Below are 14766 nucleotides of genomic sequence, written 5' to 3' on the forward strand. Positions count from 1 at the left end.
GGCGAGGACGGGCGGCCGGACGGTGGCCGGCGGCCGGCGGACGGCGCCAGCGAGGGGCGGCGGCCGGCACAGCCGCGGGCGGGGTCTGCAGGGGCTGCACGATACGCGCACGGCCGCGCGGCGCGCCGCACTGCGTGCGGCTGACCCCGTGGACTCGCGCCGCACTGCGTGCGGCTCGCTTACCGCGGCGAACGCGCTTACGTAAAATTCCGCCCGGCTTACGTATGCATGCGGCGCGCCCAGCCGCGCGCCCGCGCGCCGGGTCGCCGCGCGGGCCGGGGCTGCGGGCCGGCCGGCGTGCGGCGTGCGGTAGGCGCCGCGGCCAGCTCGTGCGGCTCGTGCGGCTCGTGCGGCTCATGTGCGGCTCATCGTGCGGCTCGCTCGCCGTCCGTGCGCGTCGGCCACCAAACAATTTTCTCGCCCTTTTTCCACCCACCATGGGCAAGAACGACAAGCCATCCAAGGCCGTGGCCAAGGCAGGCGACGCCAAGGCCAGCCCAGATGCCCCCCCGGCCAAGGCCGCCCGGAATTCAAAGGCCAAGGTGTCCGCGTTCGTCGAGGCCACACCCACAGCCAAAAAGGCGCCCTCCGCCAAGCAGATCGTGGCCGCGTCGTCGTCCTGGACCGGCAAGCTGCCGGCCACGCTGCTGCACGAGCACTGCCAGAAGCTCGGATGGGAGAAGGTCACGTATGACATGGTACGTCGGCCGATCGGGCGCGCTGACCGCAGAAACGGACGTCCGGTGGATACACGGCCACAGCGGTGCTGGGCCAGCGCAACGCCAAGACCAGCCTGGTCGAGCACGTCCGCTTCGTGCCGCCCGGGTCGGTGCTGGATCCGCAGCCAACCGCGCTCGAGGCGCGGCATTTCACGGCCACGTACGCCCTGCATCGGGTGGCTTCGCACAAAAACATGCAGATGATCCTGCCCGGCGACCACAAGGCACTCTGGCGCAAGCTGGACGACCTCAAGAAGACCGACACCAAGGCTGGCCGCGGCTCGGACTACTCGGCCGATCCGTTCGTCGTCCAGCGTGAGCGCGACGAGGCCAAGGCTGACGCGCTCGCCAAGAAGCTCGAGAAAGAGAGCCTGGAGGACGACAGCGACGAGGACGTGCCGCGCAAGCAGGCCGCGGAGATCAAAAAGACGTGGGAGCGTGTGCCGGTCGTGGACATGTCGCGCGGCGTCCGCCGGCTGGTCGAGAACTGCATCCGCAAGTACCACGTGTGGGACACGGGCGCGCGCGGGGCCGTGCTGGGCAAGCGCGACACGGACGAGCTGCTGCGGCTGGGCTTCCGGCGGGCGCACGTTGACGAGTGCCAGCAGTTCGCCAGCACGCTGCAGGGCGCGCTCGAGTGGCTGCTCATCCACGTGCCCGAGGACGACCTGCCGGCGCGGTTCCTGCCCGAGAACTACAGCACGGGCGTGACGCTGCAGAGCGCGTCGCTGCAGGCCGAGTACGCGGCCAAGCGGCTGGCGCAGGCCGGCTACCCGGTCGAGCTCTGCCGCGAGGTGCTCGAGGAGCGCGGCCAGGACGAGCACCTGGCGGCCGCGCAGCTCATGCACAGCCTGCTCACGCCCGGCGTCGACTTCGACGCCGACACGGTCCCCGACGCCGTCGACGACGAGGCCTGGCGCGAGGAGGCCGACAGCCTGGCCACGATCTACGAGGCGCGCTGCTCGAGCGTCGTGCCGCACTCGTTCGACGTCAAGCTCGCGCTCGAGCCGTCGCCGCACTACAACGACAAAAACCTCAGCCTGCGCTTCTACCGCGTGGCCAACTACCCCGAGACGGCCGTGCCCGCCATCGCGCTGTTCGCCACCAAGGCCGACCGCAAGCTCGGCCTGCCGGCGTACATCCGGCTGTCAGTGACCAAGAAGGTCGGCCAGTACGCGCGCGAGAACCTGCTCGGGTTCTCCATGTGCTACGCCATGGTCGAGTGGGTGCAGGAGCATCTGCAGGCGATCGTGGCCAGCCCCGAGCCGCTGATGTCGCTGTCGGGCGCGGTCTACGGCCTGAGCGACTCGGTCGACGCGCACGAGGCCATCGCGGCCAGCTTCAACGTGGCGCCGGCGCGGACCGGCGCCCGCCGCGGCGCCCGCGCGGCGCGCATGGCCCGGCTCGACCCCGCCGCGCTCGCCGACGAGCGCCGGCGAAGGCTGGCCGACCCCAAGATGGCCGCCATCACGCGCACCCGCAAGTCGCTTCCCGCCTGGAAGAAGCAGGACGAGATCGTGGCCGCCATCGACGGCTCGCAGGTCACGCTCATCACCGGCGAGACCGGCTCCGGCAAGTCCACGCAGAGCATGCAGTTCATCATGGACGCGTTCATCGACGCCGGCCGCGGCCACGAGGTCAACATGGTCTGCACGCAGCCGCGGCGAATCTCGGCCATGGGCCTGGCGTCGCGCGTGGCCGACGAGCGCGGCTGCGACGTCGGCGGCCAGGTCGGCTACGTCATCCGCGGCGAGTCCAAGACGTCGCGCACGACGCAGCTGCGGTTCGTCACCACCGGCGTCGTCCTGCGCATGCTGCAGCAGGACCCCGAGCGCTCGCTACAGGACGTCAGCCACATCTTCATCGACGAGGTGCACGAGCGGTCGCTCGACAGCGACTTTCTGCTGATCATCCTCAAGCGCCTGCTGCGCCGGCTGCCGGCGCTCAAGGTCGTGCTCATGTCGGCCACGGTCAACGCCGAGATGTTCTCGGACTACTTTGGTGGCGCGGCCCACGTCAACATCGAGGGCCGCACGTTTCCAGTTCGCGACCTGTACACGGACGACATCCTGCGCCTGACCGGGTTCACTCCCTCGATGGCGCACCGCGAGAGGCGGCCGGTGCGGTCGCTCGAGTTTGCCGAGAGCCGCGAGGCCGCGCACGCGGTCTCAGACGAGGACATTGGCCGCATGATCTTTGCGCTCGGCGATGGCATCAACTACGACTTTGTGCGCGCCACGGTCGACTACATCGACCGCACGGCCGACGACCCGGCCGGATCGATCCTGATCTTCATGCCGGGCACGCTCGAGATCTCGCGCACGATCGCGTCGCTCGCCGGGCGGTACCACGCGCTGCCGCTGCACGCGGCGCTGCTGCCGGCCGAGCAGCGCAAGGTGTTCTTCGCGCCGCCCAAGGGCCTCCGCAAGGTCGTCGTGGCCACCAACATCGCCGAGACGTCGATCACGATCCCGGACGTCATCGCCGTGATCGACTCGGGCAAGGTCAAGGAGACCTTGTACGACCAGCACAGCAACCTGACGCGGCTGGTCGAGACGTGGGTGTCGCAGGCGGCAGCCAAGCAGCGGCGCGGCCGTGCCGGCCGTGTCGCCGCCGGCACGTGCTACAAGCTGTTCACGCGCGCGATTGAGTCGTCCAAGATGCCCCTGCGGCAGTCGCCCGAGATCTGCCGCACGCCGCTCGAGCAGCTGTACCTGATGGTCAAGGGCATGCACGTCCGCGACGCCGCCGGCTTCCTGTCCGAGGCGCTCGACCCGCCGGACGTGATGGCCATCGAGACCGCGCGCACGACGCTCGTCCAGGTCGGCGCGCTCGACGACGCCACCAGCGAGCTGACGGCGCTGGGCCGCCACCTGGCGCAGGTCCCGGCGGACCTGCGCTGCGCCAAGCTGCTCGTCTACGGCGCCATCTTCGGCTGTCTCGAGGTCGCCGTGGTCATGGCGTCCGTGCTGACCGTGCGCTCGCCGTTCTCGGCGCCGCAGGACAAGCGCAACGAGTGCAAGAAGTCGCGCGAGCACTTTGCGGGCGGCCAGGGCGACGTGATTGCCGACGCACGCGCGTTCCTCGAGTGGCAGAGCCGGCTGCGCACGGCCGGCTATGGCGCCACGCGCTCCTGGTGCGCCGACTGCTTCCTGTCGTTCAAGACCATGGAGGACATCTCGTCGACCAAGGACCAGTACCTGTCCGCGCTGCAGGAGATCGGCTTCATCGCCGACACCCGGCTCAAGTGGGACCAGGTCGCGTGGCCGAGCGGCCTGCTGCGCGCGGTCCTGGCGGCTGCCATGAACCCGTCCGTGGCGCGCATCCAGCTCCCGGACAAGAAGTTCGTCGCCGGCAGCACCGGCTCGATCGAGCTCGACCCCGACGCCAAGACCATCAAGCTCTTCTCCAAGGACGATGGCCGCGTGTTTATCCATCCGTCGTCGACGCTGTTCACGGCCCAGACGTTTGTCAACAACTCCATGTTCATGTCGTACTTCAACAAGATGGCGACGTCCAAGGTGTTCATCCGCGAGCTGACGCCGTTTGGCGGCTACGGCCTGCTCATGTTTGGCGAGGCCGTGGCCACCGACCTGCTCGGCCGCGGTGTGACTGTCGGGAACTGGGTGCGGCTGCGGTGCTGGGCGCGCGTGGGCGTGCTCGTCAGCCGGATGCGCGTCCTGCTGGACGAGGTCCTGGCCATCAAGATCGACAACCCGCAGGTGGACGTCAGCGACCACGAGATCATGCGCCTGCTCAAGCGGCTGGTGGAGTCGGAAGGACAGTGAGTGCGCCGGCGCCGCACACCGTGCGGCCGGCCTCCGCGCCGCACGCCGTGCGGCTCGTGTACATAGAACGTTGGGCGCAGCCCGCCACAGCCACGCCACAGCGCCACACGCTCGGCTGCCACCTGTCAACGGCCGCTAGCCGCTCTCGGCGCCAGCGCAGCGCGCCATCCCGCGCCAGCGCTTGGTTGACGGCGGTGGCGGCGGCGGCCGCGTCCGCGTGCGGCGCGCACCGCCACAGATGTCCTCTCCACATTTCTGCCACCTCCCTCTCCCTTAGGCCCATCTACCGCCATCAACATCGTCCAGTGCATCCGCTGGGCAGGAATCAGAAGGCAGCAGTAGCAGCGAGCGCGCGGTAGCCGCAGACACGCGACGCGATCACACACGCACGATCCCACACCCAAACCTATCAAGCGCGGCTATCAAGCAACGCGATCCATGGCAACGTACACATTCCACTGGTAGGTCGCGTGTGCGCACGGCTGACGCAGGCCGGCGACGGGCGCAGCCGAAGTCTATGTGACCGGATCGTTTGACAACTGGAGCAAGTCGGCGCCGCTGGCGCAGAACGTCGACGGCTCGTGGTCGGTCACGATCCCGGTGCCGAACGAGAGAATCGAGTACAAGGTACGTGGCTGCCGGCTGCGCTGACGCCAGTACGTGGTCGACAACGACTGGGTGATCGACCACAGCTCGCGGACGGAGATCGACAGCTCCGGCAACACGAACAACGTGCTTGACCCAGAGGACGTGGCGGCCGCGGCGGGCGGCAAGCGCACGCTGATCCCTGAGTCGGGCGGGATCCCGATGGGCACAGCGACGGGCGCGACAGGCGCGTTCTTCGCGACGCCGGGGATCGTGGTGCCCAAGAACGCGGGCGAGATCCAGGCGTTCAAGGAGATCTCGAACGCGGAGGCGCGGCCGGCGTCGGTGCGGGCCGCCAAGGATGGCGCAGCAGAGCAGGAGGACGCGCCGGTGGCGGCGGCCGCGGCTGTGGAGCGCGTGGAGGCGGCCAAGGGCAAGCCGGCTGAGCCGGAGCCGGCCGCGGAGATCGCGCCGCCTGTGGCCGCGCCTGTGGCGGAACCTGTGGCGGAGCCTGTGGCCGCGCCTGTGGCGGAGCCTGTGGCAGAGTCTGTGGCAGAGCCTGTGGCAGAGCCTGTGGCAGAGCCCGTGGCGGAGCCCGTGGCGGAGCCCGCGGCAGAGCCTGTGGCGGTGTCTGGGGCGCAACCCGTGGCGGAGCCCGTCCCGACCGCTGAGCCCGCGCCTGTCCCCGCCGATGTCGCCGAGTCGTCGGTCGGGACCGAGTCCGCCGTCGAGATCGAGCCCTCCGACGCTGTGCTCGACTCCCCTGTCGACATCCCCGACGATCCCGTCGACATCCCCGACGAGGACGCGCCCGTGCTCGTGGCCGAGCAGGCCGAGTCAGAGCCCGTGCTTGTGGCCGAGCCCGTCGCGTCCGAGCCCGTCTTTGTGGCCAAGCCCGAGCCCATCAACGTCAACACGTCCGGCGCGTCCACGCAGACGGTCGAGCCCTTTGAGCAGGTCGAGCACGCGCAGGCGCAGCCGCCCGCGCCGCACTCAACCCGGCGGTCGATGATGGAACGGGTCAAAAAGTGGTTCAAGTAGGCTTGCTCTATTGTACTAGCTACCCAGCTTAATATGACTATCTACAGGACCCCGCGCGGCTAGGCCGACCGCGTCAGGATCTTCTCGGCGCCGGCGGCGCCAAACTCGCGCTCGACCTCCTCAATGTCGACGTCAGCCGGCAGCGAGTCCAGGAACGCCTCCGTGTCGTAGACCGCGCGCGCGTTCTCCCAGGCGTGGTGGCGCTCGAGCAGCACGCGGCGGATGCTCTTCATCGACTGCGTCACGCTCGCAATCTGCTGGTCCAGCCGCTCTCTCATGTAGTGCGAGTGGAAGTGCTTGTGCGTGAGCTGCTCGGTGCGCAGCAGGTTGATCTCCTTCAGGCAAACGTACCACAGCGTGTGCAGGTCCTCGAATGACTTGCGGCGCAGTTCCGGCACCTGCCACTCACGGCCGTACGTGTCCATCTCCTCCAGTGTCGTCAGCGGCTTCTTGTTGCGGAAGAACTGCCAAAGCGGGTGGTCGTCGCGCACCTGCACGCTGCTGAGCGACGGCACGATCGGTGGCTCGGGCACGAGGTCGCCGTGGCCGCGGTTGAGCGCCGCGTGCTCGCTGATGACGGCCGCCCGCTCCGCGCGCCGCGCCTCGAGCGTCTCAACCCACTCGCCGCCCTTGTCCAGGCGGGCCTTGCGCACCCGACGCTTGTGCATCAGTTTGCGGCCACCACGCTTGACATTGAGCAGGCGCACCTCGCGCTTGCTCTTGGACAGCAGCCGCCGGTAGAACTTGGTCTGGCCGACAACGAAGTTCTTCTCGGCCGCACTCAGGCCGCGCAGCCGCAGCGGCTTACCGGCGTCGACCGAGGCCTTGAACTGTTTCTGGAGCTCGTTGAGCTTGGCTGTCTTGCGCTGCTGCTGCGCCGACAGCTTGAGCTGGAACTTGGCGTCGTCGTTGCGGGCGCGCACGGACGCGTGGAACTGCCGCGCAGCGGCGAGCGCTGCCGTCGCCGGTCGCGCGACCGGCCGCACGAGCACCCGCTGTAGCCGCACAATTGGCACAATTCTCATCTTGCGGGCGTCTGTGGTTGTTGCGTAGCGTTGGGCGGCAGTGGAAAAATTTTTAGAGGGGCTCGACACGTGACCAGCCGCACAGCATGCGGCGCTAGCGTCGCGCGCGGCTCCCAACGACAGGCGCGTGCGCGCCGCAGCCTGTGCGGCGCGGCTGCGGCGCGGTCTACGGGCCCGCCCGGGCGGGCGGATCAGCCGCACAGCGTGCGGCTCATGTCGGAACAAAATCGTGAATTAGCGTACGTATCCGGCCGTGCCGGTCTGTGTCGGGCTACTCGCGCTTCAGCGAGACCTGCCCCAGTAGGCGCCGGAAGCCGCTCTTGTCGAGCTTCACGAGCCGGATCTTGGACGTCGCGCGCACAGTAGCCGCGCGCGGGGCGTCGTTCAGCAGGGCCAGCTCGCCAAAGTAGTCGCCCTTCTTGATGTCCATGACCTTGCCCTCGCCCTGCTTCTCTATCTCGGCTGTGCCGGACTCGACCAGGAAGAACTCCTCACCGACGTCGCCCTCGCGGATGATGATCTCGCCTTCGTCGAACGAGACGGCCTTGAGGGCGTCGGCGATCTTGGCGCGCTCCCAGCTGGTGAGCTGCTGGAGCACAGGGACCTCGCTCAGGAACTGCTCGTACATGGTGCGCTGCTTGGCGGTGCGGTCGAGCAGGATCCGGCGAAAGGTGGTGCCGTCGAGCGTCCACAGCACGGACGGCACCGTCGACACGACGGTGGCCGCGCGCGGCGCGTTGTACATGAGCGCCAGCTCGCCAAAGCTGCCGCCCGGGCCGACGGTAGACACGAGCGTGCCCGAGACGTAGCAGTCGAACGAGCCCGACTCGATGATGTAGAACTTCTCGCCCTCGTCGCCCTGCTGGATGACGGTCACATTTGCGGCCACACGCTTCTCCTCGAGCGCGTTCAGGACTGTGTCGATCGCCTCCTCGTCCAGCGTGCTCAGCAGGAAACTCTTGGCCACGCTCCGGTTCAGCCGCTCCATCTGCTCCGGTGTCTTGGCGATCTTGCGCGGCCGCCACCCGTTCGTCGTCAGCCCGGCCGGCGACAGGCTCTCGCCCGACACCGACGACCGCCGGCCCTTGTTGAAGTTCTCCGGAAACTCAAACTCCCCCCGCGTCAGCCCGCTGTTGGGCTGCAGCACCGACAGCCGCCCGGGCTGCGGTGCGCCCATCAGCGGCCCGACGCTGTCGCCCGCGGGCGTCGTCGAGCGCGGGCTGGACATTGTGCCCTTTGCTCCGATCTGTCTCGCGTCTCCGCCACCGGTCCCGGCTGGATCAAACGCCGGTCGTGATCAATTGCTTGTGCGCTTGGACGCCACGGCTGGCTTGCGGACTGATGGCTGGCTGCAAAAAAATGCGGTGAAGGTGAGGAGGCGGACGATAAGAGTATGGATGAGCACACCAGCCACCACCGCCCCGCCCTAACCCGAGTCGTTTGGAGTCATGGCGCTGCACATCATTTTGGCACGTGACCGCACACTCCCGTTGCGGCCACTCTACACGTGATCTAACCAAACACAACGTCGCTGCGGAACAGCCATTTCTCGCCCGCCGTCACCCGCGAGCCCTCGTGCAGCAGGCAGTCCGCGCCGTGCTTGTGCAGCAGCGCGGCGCCGCGCTGGGGCGCGACCGCGATCGGCCGCTGCGCGTCGTCGAAGAAGGTCGTCTCGCCGCCTGGGTCAGCCGGGCCAGGCACCACTTACCCTGCACGTCCGCACCGCCCGTCAGGTAGATCAGCAGCGTCCAGCCGGTGCGGCCGCGGCGGGCGCGCCCGGCGCTGTCGGTGTATTCCGCCGTGACGCTGTCGTCGTAGTGCCGGCCGAAGAACTGCCCGGGCTCGTACTTGTAGATGCGGATGTTGTTGAAGAGGCCGACGGCGCCGTCAAACTGGGCGGCGAACTCGGGCTCGTCGGCAGCGAGCGCGCGGATCGCGTCTTGCAGTAGCGCCCAGCACGCACTGGCCACGCCATCCTCCTGCACGGACAGCCGCCAGTTGACCCGCACGGCCTCGCCCCGCTTCGGGCCGGGCGTGAGCTGGAAGCCGAGCGCTGCGCGATTTTTGTCGACAAACGCGACGAGATCGGCGCAGGCGCGGTCCGAGAAGAAGTTGTCGACAACGTAGATCTGGCGCTCGAGCGCGGTCGTCAGCGCGACCGGCTGCCAGGGGTCGCGCGGCGCGAGCGCGGGCCACGCCGGCGGCGGCGGCGCGGACGGCTTGGTCTTCCTGGGCATGGTTGGTTTCACGTGACGGGCGCGGCGGCAGAAGAGGAGCGCGTCACGTGATGCCATACGTGCGAGACGTCGTATGCGCGCAAGATCACGTGATGCGCACGCTCGGGCCCGGCCGCATGACTCAGCGCCGCCGGAACAGCCGCGGCCGGAGGGAGGCCAGGCGCGCTGCGCTGGGCGCGCTGCGCTGGCCTCCGCACGTCGAGTCCGCGCCCGCGGCGAGGCCGCGGGCGGAGCGAGCGTGCCGTACTGTCGCGCCGCTGCGCACATGGCGCCGCAACCGTCGCGCACCGCGGCACAAGTGTCCAAGAGCACGCCATCTTGACGCCATCGTGTTCGAAATGTCGCCGCCGCTACAGGTAGCGATAGTGCCTATTTGGGCTAGCGCGCCATGCAGGTTCCCCGGTGTCTGGCAGACGAGTCAGGCACTAGGCTCCATCCCGCTAGCGGACATCGCCGGGGCGGTCGTGATAGCACCGCTCCTCAAACGTGCTCTCGGGACTAAGCGCCATGAGCGATACACCAGCCAAATGACGCGATCAGGACAGCATCGGGCCAGCCGTTGCTCGGGCGAGCGCGCCCGCGCTGCCTATTTAACGGCCGGCCGATCCTAGGATCAGATATCAACCACAATCACAATGTCGCACTCGTTCTCGACCATCCAGTCTATTGCTGCTTCGACGTTCCGGGCCACCCGGGACGGCAACACCACCATCTCCAAGGACAGCACCGGCCGTCTCAAGCTCGAGGGCGAGGCGCAGACCGAGTCGTCGCACCCCGAGTACCTGCCCACGTGGGACACGACCGAGCACTATGAGCCGCTCTCGGTCTTTGACCACGTCGACCCCGGCACCCGCGCCGACCCGTCGTTCCCGAACCTGCTGCCGGCGGACAAGGTCGCGGACGGCACGATCAAGAACAAGCGCCTGACGCCCAAGTTCGGCAACGAGATCCGCGGCGTCCAGCTCTCGCAGCTGACCGACGCCGGCAAGGACGAGCTCTCGCTGTTCGTCGCCCAGCGCGGTGTCGCTGTCTTCCGCGAGCAGGACCTGCAGAACCTGGCGCCCAACGAGGCCGTCGAGTACAGCTCGTACTTCGGCCGCCCGCACATCCACCCGACGTCGGGCGCGCCCGCGGGCGCCCCCGAGATCCACCTCGTCTACCGGTCCAAGAACGACTCGGTGTACGAGTCGTTCTTCAAGAACCACACGTCGTCGATCGCGTGGCACTCGGACGTCACGTTCGAGAAGCAGCCGCCGGGAACCACGTTCCTGGCCATGCTCGACGGCCCCGAGACCGGCGGTGACACGATCTTCGCCGACACGGTCGAGGCCTACAACCGCCTCTCGCCCGCGTTCCGCGAGCGCCTCAACGGCCTGCGCGTCCTGCACTCGGCCGTCAACCAGGCCGAGTCGTCGCGCGCCCAGGGCGGCATCGTCCGCCGCGAGCCCGTCGAGAACTTCCACCCGCTCGTGCGCCAGATCCCGTCGACCAAGGACAAGGCGCTCTTCGTCAACCCCCAGTTCTCGCGCTACATCGAGGGCTTCAAGCGCGAGGAGTCGGACTTCCTGCTCAAGTTCCTGTACGACCACATCTCGCTGTCGGCCGACATCCAGGTCCGCGCGTCGTGGGAGGCCAACTCGGTCGTCGTCTGGGACAACCGCCGCACGCTGCACTCGGCGCTGCTGGACTGGGCCTCGGGCGAGAGCCGCCACGCGTTCCGTCTGACGCCCCAGTTCGAGCGCCCGACCGAGTCGCTCGAGGAGGACGCCGAGGCCAAGGCCGAGGCCTAGGCATTTGGCATTGGGATGGGTTTTGGAGTAATCGAATAAAGTATACATGCATGTTCTATATCGTTGCCGCCGCGCCGCCGCGGCCGTAGAAGCGGCGGCCGGGCTTCCAAAATGCTACGCCAGCCCGGTCTCGAGCGAGATCTTCTTGACGAGCGCCCGCTTGAGGAACTGCTCGCGCGCGAGCGTGCGCGTGTGCTTGAGAAAGACGTCCAGCCGGACGCGCTCGCGGTCGAGCGCCTTGCCGAGAACGTAGATGGTGTCGTCGATCGCGAGGTCGTCCGCGACGAGCTCGTACAGCCTGCGTTAGCGCGCTCGGGCGGCACTTACTGGTTGAATGCGGCGGTCTCTGCGCACACGACCTCGTCGATGTCGACGTCCGGCCGCGTCTGCGCGTCCTGGATGACGCGCTCGGCCTGCGCGATCTTGTCGGCCAGGATCTGCTTGTTGGCCTCGAACGCGGCGGCCGAGCGGACGAGCTCGCGCTGCTCGACGTCGACGTTGCGCTGCGCACGTGACAGCATCTCCACGGCTGTTTTCATGGACTCGACCTGCCGGGCGCCCTGCGCCTGGAACTGCGCCGCGCGCCGCTGGAAGTCGGCCTGGACGTCGTTGAGCACGCGCGCGTGGTCGGGGTGCATCGGCAGCGACGGCGGCGTGGGGTTGTACCCGTAGCCGGGCGGCGCGGCGTACGCCGGCTGCGCCACAGGCGGCTGCGCCGCGTACTGTGGCGCCCGCTGCAGCCCGGCGTCCATCGCCGGTGCCGCCGGCGGCGGCGCCGGCGTCGCCGCCTCGGCCGGCTTGGCGTACACCGGCGGCTCCTTGCTGAAGACGTCCGCCAGGACCGTGCAAACGCCCGCAATCGACGCGCCCGGCTGCTCGTGCCAGTACGACAGAAACGGGTGATAGCACCGGCCGTTGGTGTCGACGTGGTTGCCGGGCCGCAGGCCCATGGTCTGCGTCGGCACCACAAATGCAAACGGGGCCGCCTGGGGATACTCGTGCGGCACCCAGAGGTCGATCGGGATGTTGTAGGACGAGCTGCGGAAGCTCACCGGCAGCGTGCCCTTCAAGTTCAGCAGCAGCTGGCTCTTGCCATTCTCGTGCGCTGCCGTCAGCACCGCGCCGCCCGCCACTTACTGTACACGCTCGTCCGCGGCGCCAGCGACGGGTACGTTTCGAGCACCTTCACTGTGTCGGCAAACGTCCGGTTGACGTCCTTGTACTCCTGCCGTCAGCGCGCCCCGCCAATCACGTACCGGCAGTAGCACCGTGTGCAACCACTGCAGCGTCTGCTGCGGTAATGGCCGGGCCATTCTCGATGCGATTGTCCGTGGCGGCTGTCTATCGACGACTCCGCAGTGATCACGTTCGGGTGTGTTTCCTCCTGGCCGCGCCGTGCTGTGCCCGCAAAAGACCGATGCGTGCTCGCTGTCGCTGTCGTGTCTGCTCTGCGCGAGGCCGCGCGATGTATGGGAGCTGTGAGCCGCGCTGACGGTGGTGGAGCCGAGATGAAGTCGAGGAAGGCGGTGATGCCTGCGCCACAAGCGCGGCGCAGCCAGCGCCACAGGTGGGTCAACGTCATAGGCCCGCCTGGGCCACAGCGTGCGGCGGTGCGATGGCGGCATATGGCGCTATGCGTTTGTGCAGCTCGCCGCACCGCCACCGGGCGGCGGACACCGCCACTGGTGAGCCGGGGCAAGGATGCGCCTGCGGCGCCGGTCTGGCGCGGCTATATGCTTCTGGCCGTCGCATGCCTGCCAGCCGCCGCTTCGCCGGGGCCGTCGTCGCGGTTGCAGCAGCGGCACAGCGAGTCTGGCAGCGACTCGGTCAAGGGCGCGGCTGCGGCTACATGCGGCTATATGCGGCTATGTGCCTCCAGCGCAGGCGCGTTTCAGCCGGAACACCAGCCTCTATCGCGGAACCGCCGCCGGGGCCGCCAGCAGGGGATCCCGCGCAGCCAGATGACGCACCAGTCTACAAGAGCGCAGAGTGTAGGAGTTACTATTCACACAAAAGCGCAGCAAGCTGCGCGCACGGCAGGCCGTCGCACTAATGCTGCGACCACTCGATCGAGTCGAGGTCGATGCCCTCCTGGACCATCTCCCACAGCGGCGACAGTTCGCGCAGGAAGGTGACGCGGTCCTGGACTGCCTTGAGCACGTAATCAATCTCCTCCTTGGTGGTGAAGCGGCCGATGCCAAAGCGGATGGACGAGTGGGCGAGAGCGTCGTCGGCACCAAGCGCGCGCAGCACGTACGAGGGCTCGAGCGAGGCCGAGGTGCAGGCCGAGCCGGACGACAGGGCAATGTCGCGCAGGGCCATGAGCAGGGACTCGCCCTCGACGTACGCAAACGAGATGTTCACGCAGCCAGGGTAGTGGCGGTCAGGGTCTCCGTTGCGGACGGTGTGCTCCATGGCAAGGAGGTTGTCCGACAGGTGCTTGGACAGCGCCGAGATGTGGCGGTGGTCGTAGTCCATCTCGTCCTTGGCAATGCGGCAGGCCTCGCCAAAGCCGGCGATGAGCGGCGCAGCGAGCGTGCCCGAGCGCAGGCCGCGCTCCTGGCCGCCGCCGGTGATGATGGGGTCCAGCCGGACGCGCGGGCGGCGGCGCACGTAGCACGCGCCGATGCCCTTGGGGCCGTAGATCTTGTGGCCCGAGATCGACATCAGGTCGATGTTGGACTTGTTGACGTCGAGCGGGATCTTGCCGAACGCCTGGGCGGCGTCCGTGTGGAAGAAGACCTTGTGCTTGCGGCAGAGCGCGCCGATCTCGTCGATGGGCTGGATCACGCCGATCTCGTTGTTGACGGCCATGATCGAGACGATGGCCGTGTCGGGCCGGATCGAGTCCTCGAGCTGGGCCATGTCGACGAGGCCGTTGGCCTGAACGGGCAGGTACGTCACGTCAAAGCCCTCGTCCTGCAGGTGGCGGCACGAGTCGAGCACGCACTTGTGCTCGGTCTGCGTGGTGATGATGTGCCGCTTGCGGTTCTTGTAGAAGCGCGCGACGCCCTTGATGCTCATGTTGTTGGACTCGGTCGCGCCGGACGTGAAGATGATCTCCTTGGGGTCGGCGCCGATCAGGTCGGCGACGTGCTTGCGGGCGTCCTCCACGGCCGACTCGGTTTCCCAGCCGTAGGCGTGCGTGCGCGAGTGCGGGTTGCCGTAGAGGCCGGTGTAGAAGCGCAGCATGACGTCGAGCACGCGGGGGTCGAGCGGCGTGGTCGCCTGGACGTCCAGGTAGATCGGGCGGAGGCCCGAGTCCACGATCTCGGCGTTGGTGAGCAGCTCGGCAGTCTCTGCGGTCGCCGCGGCAAGGTCGACCGGGGCGCCGACGATGCTGGCGCGGCGGCCCGACGACGGCGCCACGTAGGCGCGCAGCTGCGCCGGGCGGAAGAGAGCCGGCCGGACGGCCCGGCCGGCGAACGTGCGCGCGAGTCCGCGCAAGGCCATGTCTGCTCGCATCGTGTATGGGGGATGGAGGGCGTGGCAATTTTTGCGATGACAAATGCGCGGGGCCGGGTAAGCGGACTTTACGCGGCATAAGCGTCGCGCCGGCGCCGCGGCGGTGCCGCGGCGCG

The 14766-nt window shown here is 68.4% G+C and overlaps 8 protein-coding genes across 8 annotated transcripts; 3 read left to right on the forward strand and 5 right to left on the reverse strand.

Moving 5' to 3' along the window:
- The first annotated feature begins 407 nt into the window (after positions 1-407).
- V1510DRAFT_109728 (P-loop containing nucleoside triphosphate hydrolase protein) lies at positions 408-4874 on the forward strand. Its single transcript, XM_066930234.1, has 3 exons — positions 408-698; positions 731-4509; positions 4728-4874. Exons 1-2 carry the CDS (start codon positions 438-440, stop codon positions 4505-4507), a joined length of 4038 nt encoding a protein of 1345 aa, XP_066789585.1. The 5' UTR covers positions 408-437; the 3' UTR covers positions 4508-4509; positions 4728-4874.
- Positions 4786-6182, forward strand: V1510DRAFT_415485 (uncharacterized protein). Its single transcript, XM_066933604.1, has 3 exons — positions 4786-4968; positions 4999-5134; positions 5165-6182. Exons 1-3 carry the CDS (start codon positions 4946-4948, stop codon positions 6131-6133), a joined length of 1128 nt encoding a protein of 375 aa, XP_066789586.1. The 5' UTR covers positions 4786-4945; the 3' UTR covers positions 6134-6182.
- V1510DRAFT_415486 (mitochondrial 54S ribosomal protein uL29m) lies at positions 6125-7258 on the reverse strand. Its single transcript, XM_066933605.1, has one exon. It carries the CDS (start codon positions 7156-7158, stop codon positions 6193-6195), a length of 966 nt encoding a protein of 321 aa, XP_066789587.1. The 5' UTR covers positions 7159-7258; the 3' UTR covers positions 6125-6192.
- Positions 7259-7374: 116 nt separating this feature from the next.
- Positions 7375-8518, reverse strand: V1510DRAFT_415487 (cyclic nucleotide-binding-like protein). Its single transcript, XM_066933606.1, has one exon. The coding sequence runs from the start codon at positions 8384-8386 to the stop codon at positions 7430-7432; it is 957 nt and encodes a 318-aa protein (XP_066789588.1). The 5' UTR covers positions 8387-8518; the 3' UTR covers positions 7375-7429.
- Positions 8519-9395, reverse strand: V1510DRAFT_393177 (uncharacterized protein; the record flags this gene model as incomplete). The annotated part of the gene is made up of 2 exons (XM_066931809.1): positions 8519-8837; positions 8867-9395. 2 exons carry the CDS (start codon positions 9393-9395, stop codon positions 8671-8673), a joined length of 696 nt encoding a protein of 231 aa, XP_066789589.1. The 3' UTR covers positions 8519-8670.
- Positions 9396-9856: 461 nt separating this feature from the next.
- On the forward strand, positions 9857-11243 carry V1510DRAFT_415490 (uncharacterized protein). The gene has a single exon (XM_066933607.1). The coding sequence runs from the start codon at positions 10031-10033 to the stop codon at positions 11183-11185; it is 1155 nt and encodes a 384-aa protein (XP_066789590.1). The 5' UTR covers positions 9857-10030; the 3' UTR covers positions 11186-11243.
- On the reverse strand, positions 11195-12756 carry V1510DRAFT_376986 (UEV-domain-containing protein). The gene is made up of 4 exons (XM_066931574.1): positions 12442-12756; positions 12323-12410; positions 11513-12290; positions 11195-11483 (listed from the first exon to the last, which is right to left on the reverse strand). The coding sequence occupies exons 1-4, from the start codon at positions 12496-12498 to the stop codon at positions 11300-11302; spliced, it is 1107 nt and encodes a 368-aa protein (XP_066789591.1). The 5' UTR covers positions 12499-12756; the 3' UTR covers positions 11195-11299.
- Positions 12757-13170: 414 nt separating this feature from the next.
- Positions 13171-14672, reverse strand: V1510DRAFT_415494 (pyridoxal phosphate-dependent transferase). Its single transcript, XM_066933608.1, has one exon. It carries the CDS (start codon positions 14648-14650, stop codon positions 13235-13237), a length of 1416 nt encoding a protein of 471 aa, XP_066789592.1. The 5' UTR covers positions 14651-14672; the 3' UTR covers positions 13171-13234.
- Positions 14673-14766: the final 94 nt, after the last annotated feature.

The sequence above is a fragment of the Dipodascopsis tothii genome (genome assembly GCF_038497935.1).
Source record: "Dipodascopsis tothii strain CBS 759.85 unplaced genomic scaffold V1510scaffold_11, whole genome shotgun sequence".
Taxonomy (NCBI): domain Eukaryota; kingdom Fungi; phylum Ascomycota; class Lipomycetes; order Lipomycetales; family Lipomycetaceae; genus Neoaidaea; species Neoaidaea tothii.

Bases quoted from the DNA above. Each gene is read 5' to 3' on its own strand.
- V1510DRAFT_109728 (XM_066930234.1), top strand. From the start codon at position 438: ATGGGCAAGAACGACAAGCCATCCAAGGCCGTGGCCAAGGCAGGCGAC. The intron at 699-730 runs GTACGTCGGCCG...CGCTGACCGCAG, and splicing joins AGAAGGTCACGTATGACATG to AAACGGACGTCCGGTGGATA.
- V1510DRAFT_415487 (XM_066933606.1), bottom strand. From the start codon at position 8,386: ATGTCCAGCCCGCGCTCGACGACGCCCGCGGGCGACAGCGTCGGGCCG.
- V1510DRAFT_376986 (XM_066931574.1), bottom strand. From the start codon at position 12,498: ATGGCCCGGCCATTACCGCAGCAGACGCTGCAGTGGTTGCACACGGTG. The intron at 12,411-12,441 runs GTACGTGATTGG...CGCTGACGGCAG, and splicing joins TGCACACGGTGCTACTGCCG to GAGTACAAGGACGTCAACCG. The intron at 11,484-11,512 runs GTAAGTGCCGCC...GCGCTAACGCAG, and splicing joins GAGACCGCCGCATTCAACCA to GCTGTACGAGCTCGTCGCGG.
- V1510DRAFT_415490 (XM_066933607.1), top strand. From the start codon at position 10,031: ATGTCGCACTCGTTCTCGACCATCCAGTCTATTGCTGCTTCGACGTTC.
- V1510DRAFT_415485 (XM_066933604.1), top strand. From the start codon at position 4,946: ATGGCAACGTACACATTCCACTG. The intron at 4,969-4,998 runs GTAGGTCGCGTG...CGGCTGACGCAG, and splicing joins GCAACGTACACATTCCACTG to GCCGGCGACGGGCGCAGCCG. The intron at 5,135-5,164 runs GTACGTGGCTGC...CGCTGACGCCAG, and splicing joins ACGAGAGAATCGAGTACAAG to TACGTGGTCGACAACGACTG.
- V1510DRAFT_415494 (XM_066933608.1), bottom strand. From the start codon at position 14,650: ATGCGAGCAGACATGGCCTTGCGCGGACTCGCGCGCACGTTCGCCGGC.
- V1510DRAFT_415486 (XM_066933605.1), bottom strand. From the start codon at position 7,158: ATGAGAATTGTGCCAATTGTGCGGCTACAGCGGGTGCTCGTGCGGCCG.